At 43.6% G+C, this 13,488-nt stretch overlaps 1 protein-coding gene across 1 annotated transcript; it reads left to right on the top strand.

Annotated features, from left to right (window-relative positions):
* Positions 1–186: 186 nt before the first annotated feature.
* On the top strand, positions 187–7,395 carry LOC129351943 (uncharacterized). Its single transcript, XM_055020801.1, has 7 exons — positions 187–253; positions 1,497–1,940; positions 4,139–4,624; positions 4,705–5,104; positions 5,179–5,253; positions 5,409–5,483; positions 5,559–7,395. Exons 2-7 carry the CDS (start codon positions 1,503–1,505, stop codon positions 6,416–6,418), a joined length of 2,334 nt encoding a protein of 777 aa, XP_054876776.1. The 5' UTR covers positions 187–253; positions 1,497–1,502; the 3' UTR covers positions 6,419–7,395.
* Positions 7,396–13,488: the final 6,093 nt, after the last annotated feature.

Below are 13,488 nucleotides of genomic sequence, written 5' to 3'. Positions count from 1 at the left end.
TTAGTGTACACGGACATTCAGAAAGTAAATGTATTACATTTTTAATCATGATTTTTAGACAACCTAAGATGACTAAGAAACATGATCACTCCTTCTGAAGGTCCAAAGGAAGACATGCTGAACCACATTCCCCACCGCTAGGGGGCGGTAATACATACATTACGTTTCATGTCAACTTCCCAATAAACTCTGAAGAAGAAGTAGAAGAAAAGAAAAATAAGCCGAGGAAGAGGAGTTTGAGGCCGTTTCTAAGGTAAAGATGGGTCGAGGTGGTTCTGTTAGGTTCGGTCACTTCCTGTGTATGTCCTGTGGCTCGGTTCTGCTCGGTTCTGTTCATGTGTGTGATGACACAATCCTACCGACGCCTTTAGCCCTCGGACTTCCATTGTCGGACAGCTTGGGTTTCCTCCTCCGGACATGGTGCTGATGCCGGTGGTTCAGGTGAAGGTTCGGTTCGGCAGAGGGAGAGGATGGTTAAACCAGACTTTATTGACAAAGCATCACATTTTGCAGTCCCAGGCCCACATCGGTGTTTTGTTGGGTTTTTATGAGCCACCGAGCAGAACATGGCACAGAACCTGACGGTTCGGTTCGTTGAACCCACACCTGCATGCGGTCACCTGTCCTCCACAGGACTCGGAACCAGAGAACAGCCGTCAAACCAGGCCACGTTAGCGCTCTCTTAAAGATTAGCGTCGTGCATACATGGTGCATTACGGTAATAGTGTGCAATAGAAAATGAACTTTTGACTTTCTATTTTGTTTTAGAGTGAATTAAAGGGGTAAAAGATGGTGACGTCACGCCCTGCTGGTGTTCAAGGCTCATCTGGAGGAATGGGAGATTTTAAAAACAGAATATTCCATAGGAAAGCAGCAAGTGAAAAATGAAAATGTATCAAATGCATCAAAAATGTATATTTAAGTCATGCCAATTACTTCCATACATACTATGTCCAGAATAAATGTTTCATCATTTATTGGACAGTTTGGGGAGAGACCCAGGTGAATATCACAGTCAGTACCCAGATGATGTCCATTTCAATTTGTTCATCTAACCTATTATCAAATAACCAACAGACTTACAGGCAAGATAAAATATGCTTTGTGGAGTTATCAACAGTCACAAAATTCTTTCACACATTTTTTATTCAATGTTGGTTTCAATGTAAATAAGTTGCAAAGAAGAAAGCAGCAGTATGTAACATTTATAAAGAAAATGTTTATTAACTAATTGTTAGTAGTTGATAATCTGGGATCCCACATTATTGATCAATCTGGGATCGATAATCTGGGATCCAGCTCCTCGGCCTTCTCCTGTCTGGTCACGTCCAAGCAGATTAAAGGGTCATTCCACCAGTTGTCCTCTGTGTTTGCGATCAGGTCATGTGGCGGTCTTTGGGTCAGATCTGGGTTCTCAGGTGACGGTTAGCTTTTTGCATTCTCTGGTTAAATCTGATTCACCTGAGATCCTTTCTTTGTTTGTCTGTGAACTTCAGGTTGTTATGGAGACTGCTGTTACCATGGACGAGGACACTAATGTTGGTACGGTGAGCCCAGAGGTCCAGCCTTCTCCTGACAGAGATCCACCTAAAGCTGCATCCGGCCCGACTCGGCGCCGGCTCATGGGGCGGAGGGGCCAAAAGGCAAAGAGGCGGGGCCTTGCTGAGAAGAGGCGGGGCCTTGCTGAGAAGAGGCGGGGCCAGGAGAAGGAGGGCGTGACGGTGAAGAGGTCATTGAGCGACGGGAAGCGGCGCTGGGACAAGAAGCATTACTGCGTCTTCTGCCGCCGACCGCAGGTCAAGATCGCTCGCCACCTTCTCAGGAAGCACACCGACCAGCAGGAAGTTCTGGCCGCCGGCGCCCTACCCACCGGGTCCAAACAGCGCCACCTGCTGCTGGAACACCTACGCTGCAGAGGCAACTACCTGCACAACATTGAGGTGGGGTTACTCTCCTAGACGGAGCTGTTCAGGGTACTCTGGGGATTCCAGGTCTGTTCATCATCGGGTCCTGGTTGAATCATCCTCATGAAGTCAGAACCAGAACTTCAGAGGCCGTGAAGCTGAGAGAAAGACGGGTTCTGGTTCTGAAATGCTGAGTTAGTTCTATACCAGATGGAACCAGACCGGAACTTTCCACTTGGGTCACTGTGTCTCCAGAATATTTTCTCTGAAGTCTGGAGGATCCTCAGGTCATCACGACGGTTCTGTTAAATGGGTCTTCGGGTTCTTCTGGGTCAGTTCATCCAGGTATTGGGAACTGATTCTGGGAATGTTTTCCCCAAATTCATTAACTACCTTTTTGGCATCTTTTATGCCAACAGGTATAAAAGTTGTATTTTATTTCCATCTTTTTGTTGCCCTTTATGAAAAATGCAGTCAATCCACTCCTCACTTAATGTTTTCATTTTTATCACAAGGAAATTCATATGTTCTGTCCTGTACAATAACTTTCAAAGGCCATTTTTCCTGAGGCTCCATAAATTTCTGGCTGAAATTTTCTGACTAAAGTTGCGTGTCTCCCTGATGCAGTCAGGCTGTGAGGGATTCACCATCAGTAACAGCACCTGTAGTTTCTACTTTCTGTATCTTCATTAATTTAACTGATAAATGTTTCTGTTTGTGGGAGGGTTTAAACCTCATTTATTTATTTCAGATTTTCTTCTAATGGTTCTCTCCTGCTCTTTCCATGGCAACACCTGGTCAGGTGGAAATGCAGGAACCTCATGTTTGAAGTGGCTTACGCACAAACATGTACTGGGACACACAACCCATTGAGAGGGATGCTTTGGTATTTGTTTGGGCCCAGATTGTTATTTTTGCTTTAGGTTTGAGTTGCTAAAGTTGATCTTTATTCTGTAAATGTTTTTCTATAAATATAGTTGAGTACATATGTATATTTTCTATCTGGAAATGTAAATGGTGTCTCCACCCCTTAATTCGACCTGACATGATTTTTTTAAGCTGAGTGGCTTAGAACAACCATCAACCTCTTATTTGCGGTTGAGAAACTGCAAAAGTTTTTTAAAAGAAGTATATGAAAAAAAAAGTACAACTTTTGGATCCAGCCTGGTTTTTATCTTTTTGGTGGCCATTGTTTTGTTGCCTTTGCCATTTTCTTAGGCTTGAAAGGAGTTTGACACAGCTCTCAAAGTCAACATTTTCAATTTGACTTTCAAACTGCACTCACTGTATTCAGTTAAAATAATTTATTAAGTAAACTTTATTCATACAGCACATTTTACATGTGAGAAACTACAAAGTTCTTTAGAAAGTATGAAACATTAAAAAAGGAATGATAAAACAGCAGACATGACATAAAACTAATTGAAAGCCAATTTGAATTTTTAAAAGTATAAAGGGAATCGAGGCAGCGTAAAGTTACAGGCAACACATTGCTCAGTCTGGGGTCCAAAGGCTTTGTCCTCGCTCTTTAAATGAGTTGTTGGAAAATTTTACAGCCTTTCACTGGAAGATGTGGGTATAGATAGAAGAGGTAGAATAGGAGTGAGGCTCTAGCAGGTCAAAAGACAGACTGAAAGTAAGAACTAAAGTTTTATTATGATTTCTAAAATGTAGTGGAAGCCAATGTAAAGACATTTAAAATGGTTAAAACCCTTTCACTAGCAATCTGAACAGTCTGTAAACAGTCAAGATCCTTCTTATTCCATCACAGGAAAAGAGTGCTGCAATTATCCACCGGTATGGGAATTGTTCCCATCGTCTTAGGTGTTTCTCAGGGCTTCGTGATGAACAGCATGCCCTTGCAGTTCATCATCTAACTTCCACACATTTGTTACATTTTTAATAAACATATTCACTTTCACTGCTACGCCGATGAGTCCCGGCTCTGTCATTCCACCCTAATTCCACACTCCCACCTTTCAGACACAGCATCTTCATGTGTCAATGGTTACTGGAATGCAGAGTTAGGGTGGTTCTGAGGGGGAGCAGTCTGTTGCTGTTTCAGACTGAGCCAGACATGAACTCCTTCAGGATTCTCTAAACATCTAGAATAATACCTCTCTTCTTCAAGGACCAGAGGTCAAAGGTCTTCCTGTTTACCTTTGACTCTGTTAGTTGTTTAACCTGTAATCTACCTGTGTCAAAGTCCATCTGACTTACTGTGTGTCCACCAGGTGATCCGTCAGGGACGCGGCGAGATCGTCCCGTGGCGGCAGCCCTCAGAGAAGTTTGATGTTGACGCCAGAAACTACCTGCCATGTCCTCTCTGCCTTGGCTTCTTCCTCCGAGCCGACCTCTGGAGACACCAAGTGTCCTGTCGGAAAAAGCTTGCCATTGATCCGTCCAAACGCCCTGGCCCCTCAGTTGAGACCTCCTCTGACGAGGCATTTCCTTCTTTAGAGTCCATAGGTGAACTTACCTTAGATCCAGCTGACAAAGCCCCTGCTGAGGCCTCGAATCAGAGCTCTGAGCACGAGAAGAGTCAGAACCTGACCTCTCAGCCCAGTGTAAATCAGAACCAGAACTCGGCACAGAACCTCCCTAAGAGGAGGACTAGAGTTCAGGCTGCAGCATCCCGCCTGCTGCCGATCTCTAGCAGCGCATCGGAGGGCGTCAGTGAGATCCTGCACCGCATGAACCAGGACAACGTCTCTTATGAGGTCTGTACACCTTCATCTTCTAATGTTTACTTCTCTCTGACTCTGTCCACTCTCTAACTCCTCCCCCTGTTTCTTCCCAGGTGAAGTCTGATTGGCTGATTTGTAAGTACGGCAACAAGCTGCTGGAGAACCAAGACGGTAACCAGCGAAGTTATGAGTATGTCAGCCAGAAGCTCCGGGAACTCGGTCGCCTCCTGCTGGCCGCTAAGTCTCTGGACTCTGAGGTCCAGACCCTGCAGGACCTGCTGGCGCCGGGTCAGCTCAGCCTGGCACTCTCTGCTGCCAGGAAGGCTGCAGGCTACCGGTGGAGCCGGCCCCCGCTATCGGTGAAGACCACCCTGAAGACCGTCTGCGACATTGCCATTGGAGAGAGTCTTTTGGATGGAGACTGGGAGGCTGCAGCCAGAACCACCGACTTCTACCACCTTCTGGGGAGTGAGTGGGACAACTTGGGCCTCCAGAACCCTGACCTAGAACAGAGTAAGAACTGAGTCCTCCTCAAACAGGTATGTATTGGAAGTACTTGACCACACATTACAGTTTTGTTCATGCAGCTGCAGCAGATGGAGGAACCAAACCCAAGAAACGATCGGGCCTGACCAGAATCAACAAAGACCCGAGAGCCGATGGTGAGTTCTGACCCAGGCTGATGTAAGCTACTTATCACAAACCAAGAGCCATCTTCCAGCAGGAGGTCCTCTACAGTTTTAGCTTTTTCTCCTGTAATGACACCATCTCTCCACCAGAGGGTGCTGTTTTCACCTTAGTCTCTGTCTCCCTGCAGTTCTATCCAGATTTGGGCCCAGCCCTGAAGTTCCCCTGCTTCCTCCAGAGTCCAGACTACAAAACCCAGTCTCAGGTGGGTCATGCATTCATGATAACCTCTAGAGGTCCATCTTGTCTCTGGTCTTGAAAGGTGTCCTCTGTCCTTCAGTTCCTTTCTGCCTCAGGAAGGCCCAGCGCCGGCCCTGGTCTTCTGCAGAGAAGGACGCCATCTGGAGACAGTTAGGGGACCATGTTCTGCTCCAGACAGTACCGGGCAAGGAGGTCTGTCAGCGCTGTTTGGATCTGGAACCAGTTCTCAAGGGGAGACACTGGAAGGACGTTAAGAACCAGATCCACAACCAGATCCAGAGCCAGAAAAAACAGCAGTTTCACGCTCAGATGAACCAGGAGGAAAATCAACAAATCCAAGCACAGAACCAGAACCAAAAGAAGCAGAACCCCCAGTCTGATCAACCACAACATAACCAGCAGAAGCAGCCACATCAGTCCCAGGTGGAACAGATCTGTCAGAACTCTCAGTACCATAAAAGCCCACAATACGAGGTCCAGATGAACCAGGAGGCCCAAGATAGCATTCGGAACCAGAAAAAGAAGCTAGACCAGCAGAACCAGGTCTACCCCCCTAAGAAGCAACTTTTCCAGACTCGATTGGACCAGCAGAACCCCTGTGAGGTCCACAAGAAACAGCTGTACCAAATGCACCATCAGAACCAACAGCTGGAGACCCGGGACACATCCGTGTTGCCGGTTCCACCTTACGATCCGGATGGACCGCTCCGAGCTCACGGACACACTCTGTTGAACCGGGATCCTCCGATCGCTCCGTACCCGGTTCTGATCCGAACTCCTGGGCCCCACATGGAACCTCTATTGACCAGAAGCGACTGGACCGAGGAGGCGCTGGTTCAGAACTACCAGATAAACCGACCGATGGGCCAGAACTTCCTGCAGCACGTCTCTGGAGGAGGAGCTCCATCAGACCCGCACTCTGGACGGGTCCACTTCTGATGGACTGGTTCAAAGGTGCCACATCTGTCAGTTGTATTTCTGTCGGAACCAAAACCAGATCAACTGCCTTAAATTATTGAGATGTGAAGTTTATGATTTTCTGCTAAAGTTCTGGTGTTTGTCCTGAACTGGACCAACCTGTAGCATTGATGGTGTTGGCTTGGTTGGTTTGTTGACTGGTTCCAGATTAAGATCACATCCTAGTCAGATGTTCTGAGTTTCTGGTACCAGAAATGGACCTGAGCTCAGAGGAGAACTTTAAGGTCCAGAGACCCAGCAGAAACTCTTTCAGCCAGGCTCAGGAGTTTGGACCAAAGCTCCTCAGTGAACCCATCCTGGTTTTTCAGCTGCTGGGGTCCAGATGACCCCTCAGATTTTCTGTAGAACCCGACCTTGTGGTTCCTTTTGAACCCTTCCTCAGGCTGAACCATCCCTGAAATCTGAACTTGTGGCAAAGTTCTGGTTGGTCCAAAGGTCATCATCATTGATCCAGAGCTCAATCATAGCAGAACCGTACTGGACAGAAGATTTAATCTGTTGGTTCCTCCTGGATACGTTCCAGTTGTTTCACCCAAGTATATCCAGGGTTCTTCTGGGCTCCCGGTCTGGGGTGATGGTTGGATTCTAGATATGGGCCAACGGGACCCAGTGCCCCTCTAGAACTGGTCCCGGAACCTGTTATGGTGCCAAACCTTTACCAGTTGGTCGTTTGGACCATTTCAGTTTTTTAGATTTATATTTTATTTGAACAATGAAATAGAAATGAAGGTGTTGCTGTTTTGGCTTCAGCGATTAAATATTCCTGTTTTGTTTTTCTTATTTCTGTGCAACCATGAAAGCTGTGATCCCACCTGACTCGGCTCAGTTCAGTTCCCTCTATGAGGTGATTCTGGTTTCAGTGTGAGCCAGTTACTTGGTACCAAGAGAAGTTGGTTCTGATGCACTATACATCTGAAATAAAGTTGCTCCCAAAGTCATCAGTTGGACCTGTCTGGTTCTTCATCTGGTCTCTGGTTGTTCAGGCATGATGAAGAAGTTCCAACACACCTCCGAGGTTCTGTTTCAAGTTCTGTTCCAGGTTCTGCTCCTAGTTTCATCATGTTTAACCTCTCAGCAGCTCCACTCAGTGATTCTTCTGGGTTCTCCCTGCCAGAGGTTTTGACTGGTCCATGGTCCGTGAAGACGTTCTTGCAGAGCTGACATCTGTCCCCATGGTGACGGACACACCATACTGTGTATATGTTATGATGATGATCAATTGTGTGAAAAGCTGACCCAATCAGAAGGAGCCATGTTTGCAGGACTCTGTTTTCACCAGTAGGGGTCACTCCATGATGAGTGACGATTTGCCAATTAGATGATCGTAATTAAGAAGAGTTCTATTTCATCAGAGTAGTTTGATCACACATTGCCTGTAATATTTATAGAAATATTATTTATTGATTAAAAAAATTGATATATATATATATATATATATATATATATATATATATATATATATATATATATAGTGACACACTGGGCTAGGCTCCTGTTTACTGTGATATGTGTTCTAGGGATATTTTATTGGGTTGGGCTTTCTGTTTGCATAACTGAGCTGCAGTTCTCAGAACACGGTCAGTCCTGCTAGGAATCCCCTCAGTTGTCTTGCTTCTCATTTAGGCCCGCCGGTACCGGAGTGCTGAGTCTGCAGATCCAGTCTCTCAGCACGCCGGCGCTCAGCTGTAGACCTGGTGAGATTGTGCTGGAGAACAGAGGGACTCAGGTTGTTCCATCCACAATCTATTACGTGCAGAATTAGGGGAGCATGTTTTGTCCTTGTGATTTATAATGTATATATGCTGGTGAAACGGGTCAGAACCGTCTTCCCCGTTTCACCAGCATATTCATTTAGGTAGGTTTTGCATCTAATTAGGTAAACACAAGTTTTGATTTTGGGGTGTCCAGATTGATCAGTTTTGTAAACTGCTATTAAATTTCTTTTTAATCCAAAATAGAGTTAGAAAAAATTCTTGCTGACCTTTAACCCTGGTTCCTTTAACCAAATAATCTGAGATTTTTATTCCTTCTGTAGACTGCAATAATTCCTTTATTTGGTAACTGAGCAGTTTGATTGGAACTTGATCTTGGTAAGGACCTGGCTGACAGAGGGTGAAAATGTGATAGGGCGAGTGGCAGAGCTCTCCGCTTGGCTGGACTGGAGGAAAGAAGCTCTGCATCCCCTCAGGAAGGTCCTGGAGTTTCTCCTCAGAAGAAAGGCCTTCAAGAGGACTCCCTGAAATCTGCAGAGTAAATGAAGTGGAATCTTAGTAACTGTGATTTAATTAGGCCTGCCTAGGTGTGCTTGGGTTATAGCTGCTTTTACCGAGGTCAGTGGGCTCCAAACAGACAAACATCAATGTTGTGTCTACCACTAGGAGGCGTTCCAGAATAGGATCGAGAGGAGAGAGAGAGGCAGAGTAGAAGAAGAGCTAAGATGGCGGAAAAGCTTATGTTGTACTGCTGAGCTAGTTATGAATAAAAGCTGTTAAGAGTTATTTAGTCTACTGAGCTTCTACCTCGTCCTACCTACCAAACATAACAATCAAGTTTATGTGTGGCCTTGAATTGTGAGTCTTTCTGTGGTGGTTTCTAAAATGTCTACAGCTTTAATGCTGGTGGTTCAATGTGTGAGTAAAATGTTTCAAATCTTCCACTGAGTGAGTTCTGATGTCCAGATGTCATCCAGGTATCTGAAGTATAAGACGGTGTCTTTGATGCATTTCCTCAATGCCTGTTTGCCACTGAGCCATGAAGATTGTTAAGAATAAAAAAGAGGAATAACTTAATTTGGCTCGTTAATTCATTCCTCTGATCCCAGATTCTTGAGCCTCAATATGCGCAGGGAGAAAGAGCAATCATACGACATCAGACTTCAGATATTCAGAGTTTTATCCAGAGAAAATCAATGCAAGAAGAATGTTACAATAAGCATCTCACCTAGATTATCAAAAGTCCAAGACATGACAAAACAAACAATTACACGAGTTGAACGTAAAGGCAGAAAAATGAATTTTTCCGGAAATTTCGAACTCGGGCAGAAAGCAATTTGAGTTCTCTGTTGCAAACGAAAACTTTTATAAGCCTGTGCCTTTCTCTAAATTTAAATATATGCATTAGAAGGTGTGTTTTTCCTCCGTGGGGGCTGTCTTAATGTTAATTTTATTATCTCATGCTAAAGAGCCCAAAGGCAGATCTATGGATTGTCAAACTGGGTCTTTGCCGTACCAGGCGTCTCCTGCAAACTCTCCCTCTGCAAAAATTTACGACCTCTGACTATTTTAGTTTTCTCCTCAGTGATTGAACTAGAACGTCTTTGTGTTTTACTGAAACAAAATCTAATGCTAAAAAATGACTGTAAGTTTGGATCTAAAAAGTAACTAATTCAAAACATGCTTAAAGAAATATATTTAATTCTAGTATGAATAAAATTATTTATAAGAAGTTTTAAGATCCTAGTGAACTTTTGAACCACACTAAGGAATTTGTTAATTGTCTGGTAGACAGATGTCCTGTCTAAAGAGAGTTAAGGAAGTCTCAGTCTGTCTTTCTTTAAGATCCTCCCTATACAATTCATGTAAAATTTTGAGAGTGGCCAGTTGTTTTAGTTTGGATCTTTATCTAAGTTTGTCTTAACGTAAAGGTTAGCCTGTGTACTATTGTGCTAATTTAAAATTTGTTGTTGCCGCTACACCCCCCCCCCCCCTTTCTTCACTCTACTCTCTCAGTCACTACTTCCTCTTCTGAGAGGGGAGATGTGCTACCAGCTCTCCATCTAACGGGTGAATTGAGTTTCCTAAATCCGCTGGGATTTACCCTATCCAGAACTGAAGTAAACTCTGTTTAAGCTGGTTTCCAGAAAGGATTCGCCTGGTTACTGACGGCCTACATCCAGATGTCTCACCCTTCTTCCCCCTGTGAATTAGCCAGACTGAGCAACATACAGATAACTAGTTCCACAGAGCACATCTGTTAACGGTCGCTCCTTCTCTTTTTTGCAACTTGCACTTGTTACTGAATCAGGTTAGTTTTAGTGACTCTGGCGAGTCCAAGGATGTTGTTTTAAATTTGGCTAAAGCAACCTATAAAACATGACCTACTTTTCTTCCCCAGAATCAAACATCACAGCTATTTTACTACCATCAAAGAACTTTGAGGTGACTCATTAATTGAATGTCCACAACATCTTTTAGATTTTCTTTATGCTAAATATTTTATTAGTAAAGCAATTTGCAAGGGTCAGTACAGCTTAATCAAATAACAGAATAATCAAATAAGTAAATCAATCATCTAGCCTGTCTTTCCCTAACGCTGATACTAAGAACTAAAAGGGAACCTTTAGAGAGACGGACGGAGTTTGTGTCTCGAACCCCAGACCCGGATCGATGATGAAAAGATGTTGGAGGAGGAGGTTGATTGACGAAGGCAGGGATCTCGGTTGGTCTCTGTTGGTCATCTCTGCATTGATGATGAGGTCACAAGGACTTGGGTCTTTGTCTTTGTCTTGATCTTCATCTTTGTCTTCATCTTCATCTTTGTCTTCATCTTTGTCTTTGGGTCTGAACCCGCTGATGAGAGAAGTCCGATTTGAAGCCACATGTTGCGGGCTGATGGGTTGGTCCCCGTGAACAGGACAGTCTTCGTCCCTGTGGCCCGGCTCTTCTTCAGCTGCAGAGTTCTTTGTCCATCTCGGTCTTGACTCGAAGCTGCCTGGAGGATCCAACCAAAGATTCCTCTTTTGCTCTCCCCTTATATAGGGTTTATACCCGCTTTCAGTGCATTTTCATTGGCTAACACTGTTGCTGTGCTTTATTGGGTAACTGTTTGGACAGATGAACTCATATCCATCACTGTCCTTAGAGACATTTTTCCTGAGGTCTTGGCTAATGTCTCGGGTTGCTCAACGTTCCTCCCATGTCTCTGACACAAAATAAGTTGTTCAACAAGCTATCTCCTAATAAGGTCTTGGTCGTCTCTGCTTTCCCGTTAGTCCCCATTTGACCCCTGACCTTTCACCTACTATCTACCTCCAACACATCATCAGTGATCTTTAATAGCAGATACATGTTTTACACCATTTCAAGTTCAATGTTAAAATCACATTCATAAACCTATAGTTTCTTTAATTTAGCATTCATTTATAAGTTTATGATAATCACAACTTATTACTCTTTTATTATTTGTACCAAAGTTACAGTTACTTGTTTTACTTGTACGTTTTTTCCACAAGTGTCAGTAAGTATTGTTATAAGTACCCAATATTAATATAAGTGCTTTACTTGAAATCTTATCTAATTACTCAAAATGTTTAGATTTTATCCTTTGAAACTTTTATGCTTTTAAACAAGGAATAGTCTCAGCTATTTTTATACAGCTGCAAGCTGGAAACTTACTTCCTCTTTTTCCTGGAAACCTGCTCTTCCTGTCTCATATCTCTCTCTCTGACTATGATTTCTTATGATTAGATAGAAAAAATAAGTATAATGAAAGCTAAGTTTGCAGGAGACAAAACAACACACACCAGATTTATTTTATTGCAGTCTGGGTCTACTGTTTGATCTAGATGTGATTGGTGTGACTTATTTTGAAGATAACTTTATTTGTTGTTACTGTTAACTAAAATCTCCAGCATGGGGAAGTGGGATGATGTCGTATTTTTCTTGACAAATTCTATTTCAACAAGATATTTGCATATCTGGGTTCAAACTTCTTCCCCTTGTTAGTGCCCTTGATCTGGACTTCAAAAAAATATTCCCCAAATTGATTTGTAAAAGTTAGAGTAGCTCCTTAGCTGTTCTACAGATAAGCAGGAAATATTTATATTTTCCATCCATTTTCTGGTCACCCTTCTCCCTAACCGGGTCGTGAGGTGCTGGTGCCTCTCCAGCTGTGTTCCAGGCGAGAGGCGGGGTCACCTGGACAGGTCTCCAGTCTGTCGCAGTATGTATATTTTCAATGAAAAATATCTATAGAAAATATTTTCAATGGAGTTAAAGCCCTCAGATATATTAATGTTAGTATTTCTAGAATCTCCCGTTCTGGTGAACAGAAGAAACTCGTCCTTTTCAGGGTCAGGTATATAGGAAGAAAACCAGAAAATGACTTTGCTCACTTGAAGTATTTCAAAAATCTATAATTGGAAGTGATTTATGAGAGCGGCCCCCCATACCCACGGAGTTTGGGGGGCGTGGCTTATGCCCTTCACCTAGCTACCATTGATTCCTAATTCATTTCAATAATTGCTCACTCAAAGTATATCAAAAATTATTTTATGGAATGTGCTGATACTCACACTGCTGCTTACCTCACCATGTCACACAAGACTGACAGTCACACAACAAAGAAAGTGAATAATGTCCCCTTTAAAGAGGGAACAGAATGAGGAGAAGAGTAAAAGCTGAACTTGCTCCACAATCTTTGCTTCACTTCTGGTCACCCATAAGTGAGCAAAGTGATGCCCATGCTGGATGGTGAGTGTTACTCTGTTTCTGTTCTATTTGTATGATTTACATGGTTTTTGTAACATTTGATCATTTTCGGCATTGAAGCCTGTTTTATACTAAACCAAATCTCATCATTTCTCAAGCAAATGATGCTGATTGGTGCTGGTCAGGTCCTGAAACTGTTAAATGGACCTGGGTGGTGCATAAAAGGGAAAATCAGTGAACAACGATAAGTTCTCATTTTACCAAACATGATCCAAAAACTCCCTACAATTCTCTGCAGGTCCCCACCTCATTTGGTGGTCCTATCCCACTCCTTTCATGTAGCTGCCATACATTGTCATTCACTTTTAGATCTAGTCAAAGTCTGGCTGGGAATCTCTAACCCTTTTGGCCGCACGGTCAACTTCAACTTGCGGAAAAGCGTGTAAAAATGAATGCCACCCGGGCAAGTCATACATGCTTTTAAAGGTCTCGCTGAGGAGAACAATTCGGCGTGGGTCTCTGATTTTTATACCGTTCCCCGATTTTTAAGCCGCGAAAGAGTGCCGTTTTTTCCGCCCGGTCAACTTCAACTTCCGTAGAGCG

Source organism: Poeciliopsis prolifica, unplaced genomic scaffold (assembly GCF_027474105.1).
Source record: "Poeciliopsis prolifica strain line A6 unplaced genomic scaffold, Auburn_PproV2 SCAFFOLD070, whole genome shotgun sequence".
Taxonomy (NCBI): domain Eukaryota; kingdom Metazoa; phylum Chordata; class Actinopteri; order Cyprinodontiformes; family Poeciliidae; genus Poeciliopsis; species Poeciliopsis prolifica.
Note: the sequence above shows the minus strand (reverse complement) of the source record. Positions and strands in the feature narration are given on the sequence as shown.

Bases quoted from the DNA above. Each gene is read 5' to 3' on its own strand.
- LOC129351943 (XM_055020801.1), top strand. From the start codon at position 1,503: ATGGAGACTGCTGTTACCATGGACGAGGACACTAATGTTGGTACGGTG. The intron at 4,625-4,704 runs GTCTGTACACCT...GTTTCTTCCCAG, and splicing joins AGGACAACGTCTCTTATGAG to GTGAAGTCTGATTGGCTGAT. The intron at 5,484-5,558 runs GTGGGTCATGCA...TCTGTCCTTCAG, and splicing joins ACTACAAAACCCAGTCTCAG to TTCCTTTCTGCCTCAGGAAG.